The 24,995-nt window shown below is 38.6% G+C and overlaps 2 protein-coding genes and 1 long non-coding RNA gene across 6 annotated transcripts in view; 2 read left to right on the top strand and 1 right to left on the bottom strand.

The window, feature by feature from the left end:
- Positions 1–9,181, top strand: part of NDUFV2 (NADH:ubiquinone oxidoreductase core subunit V2) — a 15,413-nt gene extending 6,232 nt beyond the window's left edge. The window contains exons 3-8 of the mRNA XM_085319245.1: positions 1,617–1,679; positions 1,766–1,882; positions 3,547–3,715; positions 6,212–6,321; positions 8,072–8,148; positions 9,025–9,181. Coding sequence (XP_085175371.1) covers positions 1,617–1,679; positions 1,766–1,882; positions 3,547–3,715; positions 6,212–6,321; positions 8,072–8,148; positions 9,025–9,118 — 630 coding nt within the window. The 3' untranslated portion in view covers positions 9,119–9,181. The remainder of the gene's footprint in view (positions 1–1,616; positions 1,680–1,765; positions 1,883–3,546; positions 3,716–6,211; positions 6,322–8,071; positions 8,149–9,024) is intronic.
- On the bottom strand, positions 6,351–14,794 carry LOC146587579 (uncharacterized). Its single transcript, XR_014897602.1, has 2 exons — positions 14,570–14,794; positions 6,351–6,542 (listed from the first exon to the last, which is right to left on the bottom strand). It is a non-coding gene; the product is annotated as an uncharacterized LOC146587579 (long non-coding RNA).
- A 37-nt stretch (positions 14,795–14,831) lies between these two features.
- ANKRD12 (ankyrin repeat domain 12) overlaps positions 14,832–24,995 on the top strand; it is a 67,384-nt gene continuing 57,220 nt past the window's right edge. The window contains exons 1-2 of one of the 4 annotated variants that reach the window (XM_085319242.1): positions 15,481–15,658; positions 16,284–16,454. The gene's annotated coding sequence lies outside the window, so the exon portion shown is untranslated. Of the gene's footprint in view, positions 15,215–15,414; positions 15,438–15,480; positions 15,659–16,283; positions 16,455–24,995 lie in introns of those variants that run through there. The other 3 variants (XM_085319241.1, XM_085319243.1, XM_085319239.1) reach the window with 3 other exon arrangements.

The raw sequence follows: 24,995 nt of genomic DNA, 5'->3' as shown, positions 1-24,995 counted from the left end.
ACGGTATTAAGCCTTTTCGGATCTTGTAATACAAAGATTGTTCAAAGTATCCTTGAACAATCCTTGATCCTATTTGCTGCTTAATAAGAAGGTGGTGTGGAAATTGCAAATTGTACTTAGGGAAAAATAACCCTAGGCACCAGTACAAGCTGGGGGCTGACCTTCTGGAGAGCAGCTCTGCAGAGAAGGACCTGGGAGTGCTGGTGGATGACAGATTGACCATGAGCCAGCAACGTGCCCTTGTGGCCAAGAAGGCCAATGGTCTCCTGGGGTGCATTAGGAAGAGTGTTGGCATCGTGTCGAGGGAGGTGATCCTGCCCCTCTCCTCAGCCCTGGGGAGGCCTCATCTCGAGTACTGTGTCCAGTCCTGGGCTTTCCAGGTCAAGAGAGACATGGAGCTACTGGGGAGAGTCCAGCGTAGGGCTACGAAGATGATCCGAGGGCTGGAGCATCCGCCCTATGAGGAACGGCTGCGAGAGCTGGGCCTGTTCAGGCTGGGGAAAAGAAGACTGAGGGGGGATCTTATCAATGTGTACAAGTACCTGAAGGGAGGGTGTCGGGGGACAGGGACAAACTCTTTTCAGTTGTCCCGTGTGACAGGACAAGAGCTAATGGGCAGAAATTGAAACACAGGAAGTTCCGCCTGACCGTGAGGGGGAATTTCTTCCCTGTGAGAGTGCCGGAGCCCTGGACCAGGTTGCCCAGAGAGGCTTCTCTGGAGATCTTCAAGGCCCGCCTGGATGCAACCCTGTCTAACCTGCTCTAGGTGACCCTGCTGAGCGGGGAGGTTGGACTAGATGATCTCCAGAGGTCCCTTCCAACCTTACTGATTCTATGATTTCAAGGATGCCATAACAAACTGCTTAGAGATAGTTGAAAATTTTGCACAGAAAGTTTTCCTGCTGGATAAAGATTTTGTCAGAACTAAGACTTCATTAAAAGAAAATGTCATTTTTTTCAAAACTTTCAAATTTATGAAAATAAAAATTAAAAGTAATTTCAAWTTTGTGATACATTTCCATAGCAAAATATTCTGTGAATTCAGTATTTTACTGCTTCCRTTTCTGAACTGTCTCTAAAATAAAAATGTTGAAATCTGTTACAAATCCTAATCAAAAGTATATGATAAAATCAGTTATTATCGTGTTTGAAGAACATGCAGAAGCTTTAGTTAAAAAGCAACTTCTTGATGACTTTTAATAGTTTTTATAGTTACAGTCTGTTTGGGGCAGAGGAGGGCTAYTGTTTAGTGACTTATTGTTTATGAGGTGTTATTGAAGAACTGTTAATCCTCACCTGATGAGTTTGCCAAACTGCATTAACAGTATAACAAATGTCTGTGTTGAATGCATCATATTCCTCGATAAATAATTTGAATAGGAAATCACAGGAATGTCATTAACTTTAAAAGTGATGAAATAGTTGTCATTATTAATAACTTTCTAGGAGGTATTTAGTCATTTATGACTGAAAACTGTGAAATTTTATTCTGGAATTRTATCAAATCTATTTTATTCAAGAAACTCTTACTTTTGTAAAATATATGCCTATTAGAATTTGTCCTGAATAAATTCCTGAAAACYCTATTTTTACATGTCTMTTTTCTTTCTTTTAAGCACAGAGACAGTCCTGAAAATAATCCAGATACTCCATTTGAGTTCACACCTGAAAACCAGAAGGTATGCAGCCAAAAAGCATGCTAAATATGCAAAAAAAWGTCTTCACATCATTATTGAACCTATTTTCCCTCTTTTTCTTTAAAAAGCGAATAGAAGTAATCATAAACAACTATCCAGGGGGACACAAATCTGCAGCTGTGATGGCAGTACTAGATCTGGCCCAGCGACAACATGGATGGTTGCCTATATCAGCTATGAACAAGGTACTCAATTATCTTTTAAAGTATAATTTTACCATTTACTATTTACTATAGTCAGATTTCAAGAAAGATACTAGCATTTTATTATCAAACATACTAATGMAGGAATTTAAATCTGGCACAGAATTGCAAGAATCCCCTATAAGACTACCTTTAAAAAAAAAGGGAAGGGGAACCTGATGCAGTAAACTTTTGGTTCTGCCACTTTATGTAATGTTAGCACATTGCTAGAAACTCCTGACACAACAAAATAAAAATTGCACAATCSTTATTTAGACAGACTTTTTCCTGTCAGAATCATCTTGAAAATAAGAATACAGTATTGAAAAGTTTTTTTTTCACTGATAAGTTTGTGGGGGGAGGGGTGGGGGGGAAATGATGATGATGGGAGATTTTCTCCTTTCTTGTAGATTAGTTGCACAACACATTGCCACTACTGCTAGGACTGTATTTACTATCTATGCCTGTAAGGACTATGACTTCTGCAAACTGTGCTTTGGTGCAGTATGTGTAATGAGGGTCTCATAACACCCCATAGCAAATGCCTGTATTTTCTTACTAAATTATATATTAAAACTGTGTCAAAATAAGCAAGTACAGTGTTCCAAAGTGATAGATTACAYGATGGTAATCAAATACCTAGAAATGTGAAATTTAGTTTCTTGCTTATATGAATAAATCTATCATAYTGTGTGTTTAAAAGCTGATGTATCATCAGTTTTAGAGTGATAACACTTTAATACTAAAGTGCTCATATAGAAAAAACAAATTGCCTGCTACTGTTTCTAAAATATAGGCTAAATCTTAAATCTCTTTTAATACTGAATGGGAAGAGTACCCTCTTAYGTTGGCTTAGACTAAGTTTGGGATTGGTTTTATGTTTAAAATGATCATACAGGTTTTTAAGCAAAGATGTAGAGATAACAAACCATGGAAAATATTTGTATTTGCCTGCTATAGGTACTGGAACATAAAGCTTTTGAAATTTTGAATTAGGCTTTTGAAAATGCATTTAATTCTCCACGTGAGCAGTTTGTCCAGGTACCAGTTTAATAAAGCCAGGGATGTTTATACCAGAGCTGGCTCCATGGATCCTGCTTCTCTCTGTATTTATTAGCTGTGACACGTATCTGCAAATGCAGTGGAGCTGTTCTTAGGGCCAGCCCTGGTGTATCACAGAACCTGAGACAGACCCGCTGTATCTGAATTAGGTGAGCAAAATACCAGCTTGGGTGTTTTTCCTTTACCAGAAGGCTTAAGTGAGTTAGTGTGGGCAAACTGATACGAGTGGCTGCACAGCAGAWGAGTGCAAGTACAGTGTAAGCTGGAGCTAATATGGAAAGCTGGAACCCAACTGACTATTGGTAGCTAGCTTGTGTGTATGATGCTAGGTGCTGGAGGAGGATGGTAGGCTTGAGCTTGTAAGTGCAAATCCATAGCTTAGTGGAGTTCGTGCTCAAGCAGGATTGACTCTATACAATAACTTGGGTGTCTTTTTTTCAGTGCTTCAGTACCGTTGTGCTTTGATAGCCACTCCCTCCCCATTTATCTGGTGTTATTCTATTACTGCATGTAGAGTACAAGTGACTTTACTGAAATTATTCATGAAATTTCTTTACCAGTGCTGTATGAGAATTCAACGTAATGTCTGTCTTCCCTTGTTTTAGGTTGCTGAAATTTTAGAAATGCCTCCCATGAGAGTGTATGAAGTAGCAACCTTCTATACAATGTATAATCGTAAACCTGTTGGGAAGTACCATATTCAGGTCTGCACTACCACGCCTTGCATGCTGAGAGACTCTGATAGTATTTTAGAAGCCATTAAGAAGAAACTTGGTATGATACAAATTTGTAATGTTTTTTTTCTAAGTGGGAGGATTTTTTTGCCTTTAATGCATTCTTTCCTATTTAAAGTAAAATTCTTCATATGGTGGAGACAGTGCAAAAATACTTAAARTTCAGAGTGAAATCATTGTAAGGTAAGGACTAAACATTTCAGATTTTGAAAATGAAGAATAAATGCCAAATTGGACGATAACAATACACTAGAACAGAAAGGGCTATTGCTTTGGAGTGCCTTTAATGATTTTATAGGCAATTTGCCAGGAAGTGAGTAATTCTTACTGATGTTTGAAAATGAATCTTGGACTGAGAATTAAGCCCTATTCCATATGTAGAAGAGGACTGTGAGTACTACGTAACTTTTTTATATGCAAGATAAGATTTTTAAGGTACATGTTCTGTGAAGATAATTGAATTCTTTTTTAACTTAAGGAAAGATGGACATAACTTAAATTCCTCATGGGAAAAGTCAATCAAGACTCCTAATCATACAAGGCATAGAGAAAATTCATGGATTTTCTGGGTTTTGGTGTGTTCTTTTGGGGGGGGAGAGTTATGTGGAGAAGAGAGGCAGAGGTCAGCAACTAACAAATTTTCTTCTCTGAAGTCAAAAGCTACACTTTTTTTTTTTTTAAGAACTACTCTGATAAGAGCTGCAGAACAGTTGCTTGTGGTCTTAATCTTTCATGAAAAAAAACATTTTTTGCTGAAATTTTTCATACCTTTTTTTATACCTGTTCAAAGATGGCTTAGGTTTTTATTAAAATTCTTTAGTTTAAGAAATCAAAGGAAAAGCAACTTTTCTATAACTAAGGATATTTATGTAGTTCTTACTGAGACATAGGCCTTACTTAGATTTTTATGAGTTCTTTCTCCATCTAATAAGTATGGAGGAAAATTGCTTTTCAGCTTCCTTTCTTTCATGGTTTGACTGGCAGATTTCATGTGAAGTGGCTTTTTTAAAGGAGTACYTTTATAATGTTATAAATAGTTACAGTTTCAGTGCAGTAATAAGTGATGAAAAATAACCTTATTCTCACTATTTACTTCTAAGTTTGTATGATCCTGTATTAGTACTCTTTTTGAGCATATGAGTCTTTTTCCCTTGTAAATATTTTTCATATTTCTGTGTTTAAATAGTGTCATGTGAACAGTATTATGGCTGTGCTAATAAAATAATCAGAAGGCTGCAATGGTCTTACTAAAATAGCAGTATTACCTTCATYCAACTGCATTTCAGTTCTTAATTATTAGGTACAGTTACTACCAGTTAATGTAAATCCAGCAGCCAAGTATCTGTTAATAATGTTTACTGACATAACCAGAGAGGTGTCTATAGTTCTTCTAGAAGGAAAAAGAACTCCRCAAGTTTGTCAGCTGGTGGACCATCACGAAGCTGGTCGGACCATCATTAGAATGGCCTATTTCCACTGCCTTATTTGASAGAACTCGTTTTGGGAATCCCAGTATTGGGGAGTGGAGGGTGACAATTTAAGACTGAGATGTTTTAAGATGCACAGCCAACAAACCATGAAATATTGTAGTGGTCAGAAATTAGTGCTCTGAATTATACCAGCAAACATTTCTGAAGCTAGGAATCTACAGAATATATGATGCAGAAAACCTGGGAATACTCTTAAGATGAAGTGCTTAGGAGATGCATGTAGAGATGGATAAAAAGTACACATGAATGCATTCTTTATTATGAGTGTATTTTGATAACTTTAATTTTGAAAGATTTGCTGTATTGTATTTGCATATCTGCTATACATACCCTTATGTTCTTTTGAATATAATGTAATTTTACCTTTTATGAGAAGGGTTTCCATGGCTGTTGTGATCTTAATATATTTGTGTAAGTTGCAAGAGCATTGTTGCCACTGGCTACATCTATAATTAATAAAGGAAGAGGGCAAAAAGAATACTGTTTCAGCCAGACTACATTGTCATGTTATTTGGCTTACCTGCCCTCTGGGGATATCCATATCTCTATCAGTGAAAAAAAGTCATAGAAGCTAAGTACGCATACAGAGCTGTTCAGGAAAGAAGCCTTAATGTATAATCTGGGAAGTTTCTAAATTTGTAGCCAGCAATCTTAATGCTTGGATCTTGGTTGAGAATTCAGTACTTTGCACTGAATATTATGCATTTAGCAGCAGCATATTCTCCCTCTTTCTCTCTTCCACTGTACTGTTTGCTAAAAATGTATCTAGGCAGAACTGTTCTGTTTCTCAGCAGTGCCACTTCATGATTTTTTTAATAAATCACATTTGTAAGGCCATGAATCAAGTCTCCAAAATGTATCTGAAGAATTTAGTTTGTTAGACTCTTGTTTAATGGAAGTGTTTTGGACCCATTTAAGAGATTTTAACTACAAATGTTTTTAAGGCCAAAATATAAATAATGAAAGAACCATGAAGAACTTAAAATCTTGCTTTGTTAATCTTATTAAATAACCACTGATGAACCTAACATTCTTTATTGTTTTAGGTATAAAAGTTGGGGAAACAACACCTGATAAACTCTTCACACTGATAGAAGTGGAATGTTTAGGTGCTTGTGTTAATGCCCCAATGGTACAAATAAATGACAATTATTATGTAAGTATCTGTTTTAAAAGACTAAAAAATTTTGGTGTGTAACCTATATTGTATTTATTTTATMTATCAAGTATTTCCATTCTTCTAGATTCTGAAAGTTTGGTCAGTTACTTCAAGTTCCTATTGGCAGGGACAAGTTACAGTCTASAGCAGCATCTTGTAGTTCCTTGGCCTCTTGTAACACTTCATCTGTATCATAATGTACTGATGTCTTCTAGTCTCTATAAAAAAAAAGGCATTGTAAATGTTCATATTTTTTTAACAAGCTCATGAATAGAGATTCTTCGGGAGGTACTATTTTGGCATATGCACATAGTAGAATGAATAGTCTTTCAAGTGGCTTTCAAATTGAGAAAGAATATTACACTCTGGGGAGTKTTTTTTTTTTTTTTTTTTTTAAGAACTCTCTACATCATAGCCTTATTGCTGTAGTTTTCACTTTTCCCCATATTCTCTTTAATCAACAAGTTAGGAAGATGCATCACCTGCTAAAAAGTCAGTTTCAGCTTGGAACCTAATTATTGTCTTTGCCTTCCCATACACTAACACCAATCCAACTCCCTTAACATTACATATACTCAACAAAATTTGGTGAGAGTTCTGCTTTGGTTTTTGTTTCAGGGTGCTTTTGGCCACATGAAATAACATAGACAGCATTTTTAAGCTTTAAGCCCAAGCAGCCTGGTTTTGTCATTAGGTAGCATATGACGGAAAAGAAAAAAAAAATCTGGGCCATAAGCTTATATGGACATTGTGGAAAAACACCAATAAGCATTAGACATGTGGTGGTACAGAACAAAATGTTATTCTCCATTATGTTTTTTTTTCCCCAAAGGAAAAACTTTGAATCAGTCACATTTGCAAAAATAGTGAAATTAACAAAAGTGCAGTACATTATAAGTGGGATGATTAAGCTAAGATGACAGAGCATTAAATAATTAGGGTTCCAAAAAACATCATGCTTGGAAGTATCCAATTCATACTGGAAGTCCCTTGGGCAATCCCTRCTCCATGTTGTGATTGATGCTTTCCAGTATTCTTTTAAATTTTGATTGTGACACTTTCTCTATAATTCTGGACTGAAGTTGTGTTATGGTTTTCATTTAATTGAATTTTGAAAATAKTTTTAAACTTGTATTTGATAAGCATTTAAAAGCACTCAGTTTTATTTGGAAATAATGGTCTGGTTTGACACCATCTGTAAASTCTTTAAGTTTCTGAATTATGGCTATCTAGGATATCATCAGACCGAGGGAATTTATGCACCYGTTGAAAGAATTCAGCCTTTAAGTAACGTGCGTGTGTGTGTACATACTTTATTTTGCTATCACAACATCTGGTAAATTTTTTTCTTTTTACAACTGTTCTGTTGCACTGTGCCCACAGTTTCTTGGCACAGCTGAAGTCATGCAGCGTGTCCAACAGCATGCATATATTGGGTAGGCAGAAATTCCATTTGCTAATACAATGGGAAACTGAGAATAAATCCATGTAATAGATGACCAGCTTGAATATTGTTAACTTTATTTCTGCAACTGTATACAACAAATTTTACCATTAAAATATGACATTAGGCTTTTCAATTTTTCTTAATTCTCTAAATCAGGATGCACATGTTAATGATAGGATCAAAATTACCTATGCTAGAATTACAGCCAGGGGGGCCACTAACCTGATGATCTGTGGATGCTGCATTTAGCACAATTACTAACTAATTTTTGCTTTAACAGTCAATGACCTTTTTTTACAGGAAGATTTGACACCCAAAGATATTGAAGACATAATTGATGAACTAAAGGCTGGCAGAGTTCCCAAACCTGGTCCAAGGTATGCTGTATTTGTGTAATAATGGCTAGCTACTTGCAGGCTGATCCTTTGGGGAAAAGAAACTAAATTTCTGTTACAGGGATTTGAGTTGGCTGCTTAGAGCTAAAAAAGCATCCATTAATTTACTGAACAGACTGATATGTGTTCAGTGCCTTTCTCTATCTCCTAAGTCAAGCAAGAACTAGAAAGAATTGCAAGATTATTTCTGTGCTCCTAGGGACTGACTACAGGGGGAAATCAGAATTCTGATCTGCCTCAGTACTTAACAAGTGAATGACATCAAGAGTTTTTGCCTAGACCACCTAAATGAACAAATTCGTGCTGGTTTTTTTTTTTGGGGGGGGGGGGGATTTTTGACAATAACCAGAAAGATCTAGTTTGTGAAAGGTTTCTCTCTGAATTTTTTATGTATTTCCTTTTGTTCTGTCAGACCAAATATACAGATGTGTATGTAAATTTAGAAATTAGTTAGTACCATTTCACTTGGTATGTGATCTATTCCCATTGTTTCTATGTTTTTTTTTAAGATGATAAAACTTTACAGTTTGTAAGTACAGGGATGCGTCTTAAAGATTACTGATAAAACTAGATAGCCTTTGGTATTGTGGGGATCAAAATCACTTTTGCTTGACCTACCTATAAAATTAACTGATGACTTATGTATTTCCATTATCAGGTTGCATGTTTGGCACTGTATTTCAATTTGAAAGCCTTCTGGCTTACAGTAGTATCCCACATTTCTGAAGGACAAATAATAAGAACAAAGGAAAAAAGCGGCCTCAGCTTTTAAGCCATATTTGTAACTGTCTTCCATCTGATGATTAAACAATATTTGAGGTAATTCCAGCAATGAATAACACTGCTGTCATTTTCCAGGAGTGGACGTTTTTCTTGTGAGCCAGCTGGTGGCCTGACTTCTCTGACTGAACCACCCAAAGGACCAGGGTTTGGAGTTCGAGCTGACCTTTAAGATTTTTTTTTTTAATATATGATAAACTCTGAAAATAATAAAGAAACTTTAATCTCAGTAAAATGATTTATGTTTATTGCTTTGAAAAAACAGAAGCAAGTAACAGGAATGTGTCTAACTCATCATGGTCTTTACTGTAAAGGATAATCATAATTAGTTCAAAATTATAAAGTAGTTCTGTAGACCGTAAAGTTACTCAAAGTCCATTTATAAATATCAGCGGGTCAAAAGATGTTAACTCCAGTGACAATTTTCTCAGCTTTATTTAAAAGTTCTTCAAAGATGGAGCAAAACTGATTAAACCGAAGGTCTGGCAAATGCAGAAGCAAACAAACTGAAAATGGATTCTCTAACAAAATTTCACAGCATGTTACTTTTAGATTTCAACAAAAAATATGTAACAAGAAAAGTTGCTGCAGGATGTGTTCCATAAAAATCTGGTAAGTTCAGTAAGAGATGACTCTTACTGAAGTCTAATTCTTCCTACTACCACTCCGTGGCCAAGAAAAACTTGAAAACCATCTTGTTTTTATCATGTTACAAAAAATAAAGGAACAGTAATAATCTACTGAAAAAATGTGTAACAATGAGTAAGCCACTTCTCTACAAATTTATTCAACACAAAGCATGCAGCTGGARTAAGATAAAATACAACAGAACAGTTTAACCCATTTTAAGTGTAGTGTATGAAGGTAGCTTTTTGATCCACAGGTCCTCTTTTGACCTTACTGCTGTGTATCAGCTACTTTTWAAAACTGATGTAGAAATAGGAAATGAAGTATTTCTCCTCCTGATATTAAAAATAAATAAAAAAAGCTCAAGGTAACAAAAATAATTGCCTACTAATACTGAATACATATGTRCTTGTGCAAGCATAGTGAATCGTTTTTAATGTGTATTTCTAAGTAATTTCAAATGTTTTGGAATGTGAACATTTTCATCAACTAAAACCATATAAAAATCCTAGAAACTGTCTGCCATAAAAGTACACTCTTACAAACCAACTCCACTGATTGTATTAATTTTATTTTTCTTACTATATTTTTATCTTCTTTAGTTTTGATAGTTTAATACTAGCTTTCCTGAACTGTTAATTTCTGTACRTAATACTTACTTCATATTGTCCTTTCAAGTCCTACTTTTCTTTCAACAGGCTCAGTGAAATTTCTTGATGTATTGTTACACAAATAGTGTTGCTACTGGTATTTTGAAAGCAAAATAGTATGTACTTATTTATAAATAAACTTGCTACCCCTTTACTGMCTTATAAAATCAGTGAATTGCAAAACAAGTAAGAAAATGAATTTTACAAATACAAATGCAAGTCAAGGGTGAAGCATTAAAAATCTTGCACATAAATGATACCGTGCTTATGAGAAACTAATACATGAATCAAAGATTATCTGTAATTTAAAGTTGCTGAATACCCTTCTGAAAGGTTACTCTGTTTCGAATAGCTACACTCCTGTAGCAGGCCAGGCATTCCTGCAGTATTTCCAGAGGCACCATGAGAATTGATACTGTTTTCCCTAGCATAAAATGAGATGGCCAGCATCATGTTTTAATAAAAAGAAAGGCAGAATTTAACATACCAGCCTGTAACTGCTGTACTATAATAACAAAGCTGTATTCTAGTTGTGTAGAAAAGAATTACCTCATTCCAAACCTAGCATCAGAGTAGGCAAGCTTTTATTTTGAATATGAGGATTTTTTTGTGATTATAAAGGGCTACAACTACTATTCATGTRTTTGCATTCAACAAACTGACTGTGCAATTGTATTTAAGGGAGATAGTTTTAGAACTGCTTAGTTTGCTCCCTACAGAGTTTGAAATATAAAATTCTAGAACGCCATACTCCTCCCATTCTTAAAGCTGGACTAGATAATTTGCTGTCTTGTCCTGCTTTTCTCCTCCCCGTTCATAAAGCTTTTCGTGTATTTAGACGTCATATTAATCGTGTTCTGCACACAGGTATTACATCAAAATAATGATAAAACACAAAATATCTAACAGTATAACTGCAAATTACTTGACAGGAAAATGGTAATTTATGTTCCTTCCTTATTGCCTGACAGATATCTGATATACCACTATCTAAATAGAACATTGTAGGACATCGGTAGGACTGTAAAATATTTGGAGAGAAATAAGCAGGTAACTACCTGTTTTCCTCTCATCATACCCAACTCAATTTTGAGTCTTTGTGGTCCACAAGGGATTTTAAAGACTTGCTATGGTTTCTGTATTAAAAAGGGGGGGGGGAGAGAAAATTGGTAATCATTGTGTTAAGATAAACAATTGAAGATTGTTTCAGGTTTTGTTGAAATCTTAAGGTTTCAAATTTCAAATGTTCCAGCGAAAAACATTCAGCCTTCTACTACAGTTTATATATATATAGCTATTTACTACATGTTCAGTAATTTCAACTTTAGTTTTATATTCAGTCCAGTCTTGGAGAATATTTTTGTGATAAAGCAAATTTCATATTCATAGTTTCTGTTGGACTGTGGTGAGGATTAACTCTCTGATCATTCTGAAAGAATCCTGGAATAGAAGAGGATGATTTGAGTGTATTAATTCCTCCAGGATTCTTGAATAGCTCCAGATAATACCAGTAAAAGCACACAGCATTATTGAAGACTTTTTAGCTAGTAGAAGTGTTGAAAGACATCACCTCTGCTATTCTTAACCATGGTGGTGGTTTCTGATAGTGTTTTTGGGCAACTGAAACTAACCTGTCAAGTACTTGCATGCTTCTAGCTCTGCAGATCCAAGATACTGGTTAGTATCTTGGACTGTGTGAGTATCAGGTGACAAGTTAAATRGAAAAGAAGGTAACTGCAACAAAAGCTAATTCATTCCTTGGAATAGGCTTTTACTGCTGCTTTCACCAGCCTATGTTTTTGTGTTAGTCTTGTCTACCTCTCTACTTGATGAAATGAAATGCCATACTGTATTCTTTCTCCCTAATTCTTCATACCAGCAGAGTCAAAGAGAGACCTTTTAACTCGTGAGGAAAAAAAGGCTACCTAGAGYAGAAGTCTTGTGAAAGAGAAGTGTCAGAGCATGGAAGCAGAAGACACACTAGAAGTCACTAGACTAGGAGAATGGGTTGTTTCTTCTCTTGGTATGGGAGATAGGAGAAATGGGAGATATGGAAGATCAAAGCAAATCAGGAGTAACAGGAAACTCCACTGGATAACCAGTGTTATATTTGGTGTTGGATAATGGAAGACTTCCATGAACTCCCTGCACTGCTAGAAAAGTAATGATGCAACACAGTTCCACGCAGACAGAATTTCATTGTTTTTTTGCTATTTATATCTGTCCAAAATGTTAGTTGGTTCACTGGCTGGCCTGCCACTATCTACTCTAGGCCTGTCTTGTATATATTCATCAATGTGGTCATTCTGCAAGTTTGTAGAATAAAGTTCCTATTTTCAAACTTTTCATACTGCAGTTTGTGATTTTTCACTCAGTCACTAGTTTGAATTGAGCAATGATGCAGGTCAAATAGCTGCTGTGTGTGTTCATCTTGAGAAAAATAATTCACAGCTGATAATGCAAGATATTTCCCTAGTAATGGCAAGTCAGGGGAAGTACTACAGAAGTGAACACAGTAGGGCTACAAAGAAATTTTGCAGCTGTGTTGTGTAAAAAGGAGAGGCTTCTGGAGACAAGAGGGAGAAACTAATGTGGTAGCACTGAGTGTCATTGCTTATGTGTCTGAACAGTACTTCTTAAGAGGCTTACAGAACTTTTTTTTTAAACCAACAGATTTTATCATCAAGCCTTAAGATCTGCTGCAGGAGTGCTTGTTTTTTTAAGATTCTTTCCCTGTTATCTCAGCTGCTTTTCGTTGTATGTATACTTAAYGTATGCTGAAATCCTGAAACTGTTAATACTGCTGATGTACAAGGATCAGAATACAGTATTATACCACTGCTAAACACCTGCAACCTGTATTTTTAAGAGGGTGAATAATCACTATCTACCCTATAATACTGTGAGAAGATRCTTGTTACTCCAGTTAATGGTGTCAGTTATAGTCTCTGTTTACTCTTAAATATGTTAGCCACCTCAAGTGATGACCACTGTAACCAAACAGACATTAAAGAATAGGAAATATATGCATCTCCCTTTGCTATGTGGTCACTGGTGCCTGCATACCTGCTTCTGTATATAACATATATATATATATATATATATATACACACACACACACACACACAGTAGACTATATATAAGCTATACTAATTGAATCAAAAAAGGGCAGTTGCTTCACCTAAAAACTGATCCATACTGTGATTTGTACAGTAAGATTTTGAAAGCAAATTAAACAAGTCTGCCTAAACAATGGGTATTTTGAAACTTGTGATGCCAACTGTGTCTACCATGCTGGGCCACAATGGGCAGACATAAGAATACTGAGGAAGTCCATACAATAGCTCATCTTAAAGTACTATCTAAAGTAACGAATGAGATTAGAATCCATGTAACTGCTTACTTATTACTGTGCCTGTGATCACTGAAGATGGTAGGCATGATGAACAGTCTGCCTGATTATATAGAAGAAAGACACCATGGTACATTCATTCATCTTTTGAAGTAGAAATAACTACTTTCTTTTGCCAAAATGTAAATTATTCGAGGGGCATATTTTAAGATATCTAGCCAATAAAGTATTGCCAGAATCTCTTTCCATTCAAATTTCAAAATTAGTTATGAGAATGTTATCTTTCAATTCTGAAAAATTTACATTTCTGACTTGCATAATTAAGTAACCCCTGCTTTAGACACATTAACAGTTGAAAGTAACCTGGAAAGAGGCTAAGCATGGCAATTAAGACCAGAGCAAATTGAAAAGCTTTATTTAGCTGCCCTCTTCTCAAAAACACTAAATGTGACAGCCCAACTACCTTCTGCTTCTTACAGAAGCAACATTAAGGAYATTGTTTGAAAACTCATTTCTTGAGTGCCAAACCATATAGTTTCTTAGTCTTAACACATAATGCTATTCTAATAAGCAGATGCAAAAAACTTTTGTAAGAGGCAAACGACTAGTTTTTAATACTACAACTATCAGTCTTCTTCTGTAACTCCTAATGATTGTGTGACATCTGTCACATCCGATGTGAAAAGGGAAAGTGCAAACAGGATTTTTTTTTTTGTTTGTTTGTTTGGTAATTGGAAGCAGACCCAAGCTTCAGCTTGCTTATCTGCTGAGTTTTGGGGCAACAAGGCCCTTACAGCTGGTCCTGCAGCTCTTCACCTGCACTTACTCCATCCCCAGCGAGGTGCAGCGCGTTAAAGGTGGAGGGAGCAATCCGCCTGCAGGCAAGGCGAGGTGCAGAAGAAAGCACTGGCCATGCCGCAGCAGCCGACGGCTCGTCCCCTAGGCGGGTACCGTGAAGGCCAACTGCCCCCCTCCGGTACCGCATCACACGCACCTGCGTCCAGGGCCTCCTCCCAACAGCTGCGCGCCCTTTAACTACAGCTCCCCCGCACGCAGGGCGTGTGCCTGTGTGTGCCGGCTCGATAATAAGGCGGCCGCTACCCGACGGGGACAGTGGCTCCTCGTCGACCACCGCGGCCCGTACCCCGCCGCGTCCGCCTCATTGGCATGCGATACAGCCGCTGGGCTTTGCCCACCGCGCATGCGCACTGCGCCGGTTGTTAAAACTCACTGCGCCATCGCCGCCGGAAAACCCCTCCCCAGGGAGGGAGCGGCTGCGACGGGTGAGATGGCAGAGGGGGGCTACGTCGGTGGTTCCAGGTCGGCCCTCGTCGCGAGAGGGCTCGAAAGCTCTAGTCCCGTCCCTGCCTCGGTGTCGGAGGCGCCGCAGCCGGGCCGCTGCAGCCGCTATTTCCAGAATGTTCCAGTCGCAGCAGCCAAGAACAGAGCGGACGCCGCGACGCCTGCGCACTGCTTGCTCCTTCCCGTCACCACCTCCTTCCCTCCCCCCGCCCCGGCTCCTGCCAGGCTGCGAGCCCGTTATTCCCTGCCGTGAGCGCGCGAGGAGGAGCCGCTCTACCTGCGCGACAGAAACGAGCCCGACAGCTAGCGCGTGTGCCCGTCTCCCTCGGCGGAGGAGGTACAGTGACACTGACCCCTCGCCTCCCCCTCCCAACCACCGCCCGAGCCGCGTAACGGCCGCGGCAGCGCGTGCCCGCCCGTGTCTGCTGCCGCGGGTCAGGGCCACGTGGGTCGGGCGCGGCCAATGGGAGCTCGTCGGAGCGCTACTCCAGAACCGACGTTGTGTAAAGGGCGGGGTCTTAGGGGGGGGAGGGGAGCGGCAACGGTAGCGGCCGCGCAGGGTGAGAGGGAGGGAGGGTGAGRGGGGGGGAGGGGTGTTTCCAAGCCCGACAGCACAGCGGCGAGCGCGGCGGTCGGAGCAGGGGCTGGAGCCTCCGGGTGCCGCTGGCGGGCTGAACCCGGCGGCGTGTCGGACCCCCGCGACAGGGCCGTCACGCGAGGGGGCGGGGGGAAAGCGAGGAGGAGGAGGAGGACGCGTCCCGCCGCCTGCTCCCGGGAGAAGGTAAGGAGCGGGCAGCGCCTCCCCACCCCCGTCGGCGCCGGGGCGCACGCTCCCGCCCTCCGCGCCGCGGGGGTGCGTGTGAGCCCCGCGCTGGCACCCGCCGCCGCGCCCGGGGGTGCCCCCCCACCTCGCCCCCCAGACGGAGGGGCAGCCGCCAGCCTGCGCCCCTCGCGGGGGTGTAACGCCAGCCCGGGCGCCGCCGGCGGGCCGCGGGCGCCCTCCTTCCCCCCGCGCCGCCGGGCTTGTCAGCGGCGGGCAGCGGCTCCCGGCTGTCAGGCTGTCAGTGCCGCGGCGGGAGCCATGGCCGCCGCTGTCACCGTCTGGCGGCTGCGCCTCTCCCGCCCGCCGCGCCTTCGCCGCCGCCCGTTTCGCTGCTGGGGGGCGAGGAGGGAGGGCGGCGGGGCGGGCGCCGCGGAGCGCGGCATGGCGTTGTGCACGGCGGCGGGGAGCGCCGCCGCCGCCCTGCCTCGCCGTCGGGGATTTGGGCAGCCTCGGAAGTTGCTCCGCGCCGTGCCGCCCCGTTAGGGGAAGCCTGGTCTCGTCCGTAGAAGCGTAGTAGGGCGGGCGTGTGGCTGGTTTCTAACGCCTTCCGTTAAATGCTAAGGGCTCTCCGGTTGTTTTGCAGAATAATACGTTCAGCTGCGTGGTCTGTCACTAAAGCGCAGCCGCCTCTGAGGTGGAGCACAGTAGCTCACACAGCACAGGTGACACTAAGCAACAAAGGAAGGGCAAGAAATGAAAGAATGCCAGTCTCAGTTGCACAGTTGATCGTTCCAGTCCAAGCCTGACTATCTAGGTACCATCGTAAATATCTTTTTTTTATGATTGGATAGCTGATAAGTGAAAGGATTAAAAAAAAAAAAAACCTCCCAAATAAATGAGTAGTTTAAATAAATGAGTAGTTCAGGATCAGAATTTTCAACCAGATGTGTTCTGGATATTGCTGTGGAATGTTCTGCACCTTTTTTTTGTGAGCCATGTGGAAAAAAGATCTTAGTATAGCTTCTGAATTTTATCTCTCTTAATTGCAAGATAGTTTGTGTCTATAAACAGTGTAACTTTTTTTTTTCTGTATTAAAGTGCCATCTTATCTCATAAGCTATCAGACAGATGTGGTACATACCCGAAATATACTTACATTCCAGGAAAAAGCGGTTTAATCTTGGAACGCTAGGAAAGGGTGAGATCATCGTGTCTATAAGAACTCATTAACTTTTTAAAAAAATAGTTTATTATTATTGAYGTGCCTATTTTGAGGAGAGGTGCTTCTGCTCTAGATTTGAAGCAGCAAGGATTTTGGTATTTTTCATTAAGGAAGTTGCTGTCAACCTGGTTGTGTTTACATCTTAGTTACTTAGCTGAGGGACATGGTGAGCCCAGGAAGTACCATGGGTGCTGTGAAGCTGTGAGACACCTGAATATTACACCTGTTTTTACTGTTTCAGATCTGTGCAGATATTGGGTGTCACTTGCTTTTCTTCATTCTTTAAATGAAAACTCAGATTCTCAGCTAACCTTGTGACTTAATGAGTTGAGGACCTTAATCTCACCTTGTATGAGTTCAGTAGGTCTCTGCTCAAGCTTGAGGAACTGTCTGCTCAGATAAAATTGTAGGGTTTGACCTACGGCAGAATAGTTTGAGGGGAAGGGACTTGTAAACCCATTTATTGCCTGAGTTGTAGTTTTATTTAATACTTATGCTTTCCTATATGTGTCTTGTGAACTAAAAAACAAGGAGTGCAAATGTTCTTAGCATCCAGTGGGCAGTGACAGTGTTCTTGGGCTTCTGCTGTTCAGTACATGAGTCCCTTCTTTGATTGCGTGGCTTTCTCTAGTAATCACCGGGTCTGGCCAGCTTGCCGATAGTTGACCAGAGTTTTTGGTTCTTTCACAAAGATGACAGCTGAATCTAAAAGATACAAGGATTTTGCCCTTTCTGTTGCCATCCCTTTGTGTGTTGTTGTTCCACACAAAGAAATAATCAAAATTATTTGTGAACTCTGAATGCTATAGACAACAAAACTTACGACAGATGTTGTGTAAGAAAGCAAGCTTGGTGCAACAAACTATGTTCTTTTAGTTTCTTATAGTAGCCTTGCACAATAGATAACCTATTTGAAAAAAAAGATTGAGAATAAGCAGACTGGTTAAGTACGTGTATGAAAAGTCCAGGTATTTTTCTTCTTACTTTGGAAGAGGAGGGAGTTGATGCATTACAATTTTCATTAGGATTAAAAAACATAAACTCAAAAATTAATGCCTGTATTTATTAAGCAGAGATTATCAATCATAGGCTCATGTGATTTTTTTTTTTGCACCATTCTATATTTGTTTAAATTACTGCAAAACCAAAATCATGAATTTAACTAGACTGAAAAGCCCTAGATACCCTTTTAGCTGAAACACTAACATCTACAAATGGCTAATCTAGAGTATCTTCTTCAATATTGAGCATGCAGAAAGAAAATATATCAGTTGAACTGATCTGTCATGTTTAGAAGATGTTATACTGATTAAATTGCCTGGAAGACTARTATAGTTGTTCCTCTTCAAAATTGGAAAGAACTATTGATCACAAAATATGTAATGATTAATCTGCTACCACATTATTAATACACATGTTCTGAACAACTTACTCTTGACATTTTTGGGATCTTATCTTATAAAAAGGTGGGCTGGGCATGAATGTTCAGCTTTATTTGTTTGTTTTGCATATTATATTGCAGATAGAGTAGTATAAGTGTTGATTGGTCATTTATTCTCCAGATCAGCTTGTATTTTTAACTACCTCATTAGACTCTACTTGAATTCTAGTGACAGATGGTATGAAATAAATATTAGCTTAAACTCTATCTTGCATTTCTGTTATGACACTGAATACATTTATTAACTGAATAACAGAAGTCAGAGCCCTGATAAAATATGTAGCTATTCATTATTATACCTGAACTCAAAGAAGTCTTGGAAAAATTCCTTTATAAGCTTGTTGAGCCTTACTTTGTTGCTTARCAGTTGAGGACCTTTTTTTGTCACCTCTTGTAAAATCTAGATATTTGTTTAAAGAGAGCCCTTCAAGCCCTTTAGAGTTGATATGACTATGCCTTGGCTTATTTTGGGTTGTCTTCATGGATCTCACAGAAGTGTCTATATATCTGCTGCAACAGCTTTTATCTTTAGCAAAGAGTAAATGAATAAACCCTCTTCAGGTTCATGGCATGCCCCAGGTAGTGATATTGTCAGAAGTGGATTGGTTTCACACTGTTTTATGTTAAGAGAAGTCATTAGCAATACTAAAAAGATATAATCATATTAGAGGCAAAATGTAAAAATGCAGGTGGAAGAAGAAGACCTAGGACATTTTCTTCCCTGCATCTGTTAAGAGCTTTTCATTTGCCAGTAGCCTGGTGGAGATGGAGTATAAGAAACTGACAGAGATAAAACACTRTTTTTCCTGTTAGCTTCAGAACGTATGAAGTGCAACAGAACCCAAATAACATTTTGTCGTTCCAGAAGTATTGTTGTGGTGTAAATCTAAGAAAGTTCCATCACTTGGTGACAGCAGAAATGAGCTTACTTACCTGAAGGCATTGCCTGCAGTGTCCTTTTTCTTTCAAAGCCTTTTGTATTAGTCCTACTTAATAGATGTCTGGCTTTTCAAACCTTTCAAGCTCTAGTAGATGGACAGTTTCCTTAGCTAATGTGTAGAAACATCTCCCTCTTCTTTATGTTCTCTTCAAGATCCTAAACTACAAAGAATGCTGGCTGAAAGAAATCAAATTTCTGTGGTGCTTGACAGTGTTCTGCTACTTAGTAGTCTTTATTCTTACTACTAGTGTACAGATAAAAATTGAAGGTGTTTTCACTGATGTTTTTCTTGATTGGGTAATGTGTCTTGAAAACCATGTTACACTTGGATTTTTTTTTTATTTTTATCTTTTCTCTTGAAAATAACTTCTTTTTGCTTTCCAATCCCTTTGATTTCCAGATGACATTGTAAAACATTGAGTGTTAAGTGCAATACTCACTGTAGTTTTACAGCTCTGAGTATTTATACATGCATGCAAACATTTTTCTGGTCGTTCTGTTTTGTATTTCCATTCCATCTGTTCTCCCACTATCTCTTTTCCCCTAAGAAAAACTATTTCACTAAAGAAACTAGTATATTACTTTGTTCTGTTACTTGTGTGATGAATGGGATGGTCATGAGTTGGCAATGAATACTGTTGGATATTTTGTACATTTTAGCAAAGTAGCCAGGATGAGAGCCTCAGTCGTCCAGTTGGGGGGATCTATAAGCAAGTCTGCTCTTCTGCATCTACTGTTTTAGGTCCTACCAATAATAAGATGGCACTAGAGCAGACCATTTTTTCTCATGCTGAATCCTGTTAAAGTTGAAGAGCWATAGCAACCAGGCACTGGTGATCTCTCTACTTTTAGCCTATGAAAGGCCTTTGTATGTTGTTAGGCTTTGTTCCTTCTGTGGCAGCTGCTGCTAAGCTTTGAGGTTTCTTGCTATTAAGTTGGATAATTATCAAAGAAGTTAAYGAAGGTTTAAATAGAAATTACTGAAGTCCTAGTAATAATAATGATAATAACATAGAAAGTGTATTTGAAATCTTTTGGCTTGTAGATCTTTAGAAACTTTCTAATGGAGATGTGAATTTCTGTATAAGGAATTTAAAGAGCAAGCCTATTGCTTATTAAGCTTAAGTTTGTCCAGGTACTAATAGGAGGGCTCTTAAGGCTGTCTCTTGGCAAAGATGTGTTTACTTACATGTTTAAGGAATAATCAATGGATCAGAACTAAAGCTTACAACTCCATTTCTCCATTTAGTTTAATGGAGTATCATCTTATGCTAAAACATCTCTGCAGGTGCTTCCTTTGAACCCATAAATCATCCTAAAAAAGATTGAGAGGAAGCACCTGTGAACATCAAGTCTTTTAGACTTGTAGACTAAAAGGGAGGACTAATACTGGATTTTGCAATAGGGCAGTGTCTTCAGCTCCAGAGAACTAGCGTTCTTGGGCAAAAGTGACTCTGTTTCTTCTTTCCGAAAATAGATTCCTATTTATAGGTTCAAGAATCTCCTTTATTTTGAGAGGCTGTCTGGAAGACCAGGAGCTCCTTTCAGTCTCTCTTGCAAGTGTACGTATGTCTGGCTCTGAGTTAAGAGGTGGGGGATTTTTCCATGTGAATATTTATTTTGATAGCCAGATATGTACTTCAGTGAGAACAGGATACGTTGCAACCTAAATTCTACGTTGTCTGAATGATCTGATAGAAGATGAGTATCATATCCATATCTACAAGCTATACAGGTTTTTCTAGCCACTTGCATTAAGTCTTTGTTGAAACGTCTGCTGTCTACATAGCATAAGTTACTGGAGAGTGTAAGATTTAACTTACTGTTTCATATGCTCACTAATATATCAGAGGGAGGAGAGACCTGCTAGTGAATGTGCTCTCTCCAAGTTAAAGAACAGTGGAATTTCTGATTCACAGAATAGAGTCATAGAGTAGTTGAGGTTAGAAGGGATCCCCAGAGGTTGTCTAGTCCAGTCTCCTGCTCAGAACAGGCTGCTCAGGGCCATGACCATCTGAACCTTGAATTCACCCTAACAGTGTGAATAAAATACTAAGTTCTAATTTCAGTTAGTTTGCTTTGATTCTTTCCTGAGCCTATTGTTAAAGAGCTGATAAAGTCTAAAACTGGCCAACTTCTTTCTTTTCAGATGTTGAATAGAACTTTTTTCCACTGTTGAGATAAATCTTTTTTTTTCCTGAATAATTTCATTTTTGGTAGTTAAAGGATGCCTTCTAATTATGATACCTGTGTGTGATAGTCTTGTAAAACTCCCTAGTGTATTAGATTCTGTTGTACAGATTCTCTATGAAGTCTTTACTTTTTTAAATTTAGATTACTAATTAATTGTTGCATAAAGACTTCTTTGCATTTCATCTCACTTACTAAAAAGTAAAACCTCGAATTTAGAAAGAAAAAGTTTTTGTTTGTGTTAAAACTTATTTGAAGAAAGTCTTTTCCAGTGTGAGCAACTCAGAGTATGCTTGAGTGAGAAACTGAAAGTGAAACCACCTTATTTTTTGCTACGGAAGAAGCAAAAAATAACTAGAGCGTAGATATTGATAAGAGCATTTCTTTGAACATGATAGTATCCGAAGAAAAACTTACAGCATTTTTGATCTTGCAGAATTCCTTTCAAGGAGAAAACCAATTATTTTTTTAATGTATTTGCATTCTTTTTGCTATCTGTTTTGTTTCTTTCTATTGCCTTCTTGCAGAACAACCAGTTATATGTAAAAGTGGCAGTGCTAGTATATTCTTTGGGAAGAAAAGGGGTTTATCTGACAGCATGAAAAACATCCTTTAGAACTGTCTTGTTCTAGTAGCCCGTTGCAGTTTGTTACTATCCTGCATGCARGAATGGTGGTTGTAGTACAGAAGGAATGATGCCCCTTGCCACTAGGCAGGAGCCATCCTAGTCCGACTGAAATAGGAGCCAACAGCAGTGATTTCTGAAAAGAAGGTTTTAACACTGTTCCTGGGGGAGCAAATGCATGTTTTTGTGTTTTCTTTTTTACCCCCTTTTTTATTATTAGAAGATGCTCATTGTTTTTTATTTCATATATAAATGKGTGTGTGCATAGGTATATATGCATGTATATATATGTGTGTTTGTGTGTCTAAAGCTTCAACACAACTCAAGGGAGGGAAGATTTTCTGCTTTCTCTGATATAAATGTCATTTTCTTTATATAATACAGGTTCCACAAACTGTTAGCTTCRGTATTTTAACTCTCTTAATTCTAAATTAACTTTGCCATAAAATATTAACTGAAGGGCTTTGCACATAGCACACTCCTTGRATAGTAAGGAGAAAATGATGATTAGAGAGAATGGGTTGACTTTTTTTTTTTTTTTAACAGCACTGTATTTCTAGTTTATTAGTATAGATTGTTCCATTTTGAGTGATCTGGCATGCCGTTTTGATATTAAATGGCCTGGCCTGCTATCTTGTGCTCTTTGTTCAACAGCATGTTTCCACTCTACATGCCTTCAGTRTTGGACAAGCCCGTAGGTCTCCAAAGGCTTTTGTGAAGTAACAAATAGTTCTGTTGGCTATAATCTCATGGTAGCAAGAATACTGTTCTAAAAGTTTGTGCTCAGTATAAATGTCTGTAGGATTTAGAGGTCAGGGAGTACCTACTGTACTGACACTCAGTGGCCTTTTATTTTTCTTTTGATAAACAATTAACATCAGAGTTTTCAGACTTGCAAAACAATTAACGTTCAAAAATAAATGTGAAAACTTCGTGATACTGCTCTTTCTTTTTGTTCCTTCAAATTCCATTTCATTCAGTGCCTCCATGTTTCAGTTTTCAGTGTATATACGTTTTTCTTCCAGGGTCTTTGTTGCAAAGTAGCATCTTCCCCACTCTGCTATTTTCAGGGTGGTACTGCATTAATGTTGCCTGTCAGTTTAGGCCGCAGTTGGTCAACATTGGTTTTCTCCCTGAACAATGTTATGCAAACAATTTAATTCTCATATAATCTTTTTTTCTAAAACATTTTAGGAAAGAATTGAGTATCCTTGTAGGTATTAAGGAGTCAACTGGGAAGGAGTTCACCTTCTCTTTACTTCTCTTATTTCACATCTTTTCTCGCATCCCCTGTCCCTGATAGGGTGCTGGTCTTTGATGTCTTTTTGGGGGGATGTGRCTGAATGCAGAAGGATTTTCCCTGTTCTTAATTCCATGGATCTAACTGATTCTTTGTGTATATCCAGTCCTTTGAAAATGGCACCTTTTTGGATACCTAGGTTTAAATATTTAGTAGGCTACTGTGAAATGTTAAAATAGAAGTAAACCAGCTAGAGGTTGACATAGTCATTTTCCTTAACTCTTCCATGCAGAGTTACCTATGTGGAAGAGTGTAAGAAGTCATTTATAGATAGCTAGGAACCTTTGTTTCTTTTCCTCCCTCATATTCTATTAAGAAATTGAAGCTAGATTGTTTGGCATAGCACTTGCAAGGCTACTTTGACAAAAAGTTAATTTATGTAACTATGACTATCAGTGCCTTATCTAGACATAAGCAGTAGTTAATTCCATATGATCTTAGAAGTCAGATACYAACAAATTTTGTCATAAGCTTGATGAGCAGAGTGACATTTGCAGTGGGAGGAGCTAAAAGTTTGTCTGGGACAGGGAAATTTAGAGAGAGTAAAGGTAGGAACTAGGAGTGTGTTATCCACAAAAGTGAAACAAGTGCTTCTTGGCCATATGTTTCCTCCCCCACCCTGCCTTTTCAAAACATGTAAAAAAGCGGTSTAACTAGCCTGCTGTGTATGAAATACCACCTGCCATATACAGTAGCATTACTTGCCTTTTTGCAGATAGCAAAATGAGATCATGATTTAACCTTTTTTGGTGGGAACTCCACTTTACGTAGTGAACAGCATGAATCTCTGGGGATAAACTACCACAGTAATCAGTGATACTGCTGTCAGATTCCTGGCTTATTGCAGAAGTTGGAATATGTTCTATAATTTAGGAGGTTTCAGGAAGAGAAATGAAGGTCCCACGTTGATGAAAGTTAAGTGCTGCCCTAGAAAACAAGGTGTTGAGGATTCTCTTTTTGAATAGTTTGGAATCACTCTAAGATACAGGCTTTTAGAGCGTTTGATGAAATATTTTCTTTACTTGTGAGTAACTGCTTTAAGACTTTCTTTCACAGTGGTGGGGAAAGGGGAGTTGGTTGCAAAAATTGCAGCTGAAATCGCTTTGGTCTAAACCAAATATGAAGTGCTGTATAACATGGTATACTCTGGAAAAATCAAGTCCTTGATGTAATTATGGATGTGGCAAATTGCTAAAGCTATTGACTTTAATATTTCTGTGACTGGAAGTCCTAATCTGTAAAATCAAGGAAATAATGCAGTCTCATTTTTCAGGAATATTGTGGAAGTAAATGAGTGTCTGAGAAGTGATCAAATGCTTTTATGATGAAAGCCAAAGAAAGCAAAAGGTTTAGAAAGCACAATAAATAAAATAYAACATTCACAGAATGAGAAAATAAATATTGATTAACTATTTGTTAGTTGAGCATTCACCTCATATATTGGAGCCACAATATGAAGGTCATGGGGCGGGAGAATAGAATACAATTGTGTAATTATATAATTAGTGAAGTTTCAGATGGTGAAGGAAATCTTAATTTTGGCATTTTTGATTTCGATAGCTTGATTTTGCAGCTGTAGGGTTCTTTTTTAATGTAGCTCTCTGGTGGGATTGTTGCAGTCTTAATTATCTTCTTGC

This window comes from Rhea americana, unplaced genomic scaffold, assembly GCF_003343005.1.
Source record: "Rhea americana isolate MKP2758 unplaced genomic scaffold, rheAme1 scaffold_58, whole genome shotgun sequence".
NCBI lineage: Eukaryota > Metazoa > Chordata > Aves > Rheiformes > Rheidae > Rhea > Rhea americana.
This window is presented reverse-complemented; position numbering and strand designations above follow the sequence as displayed.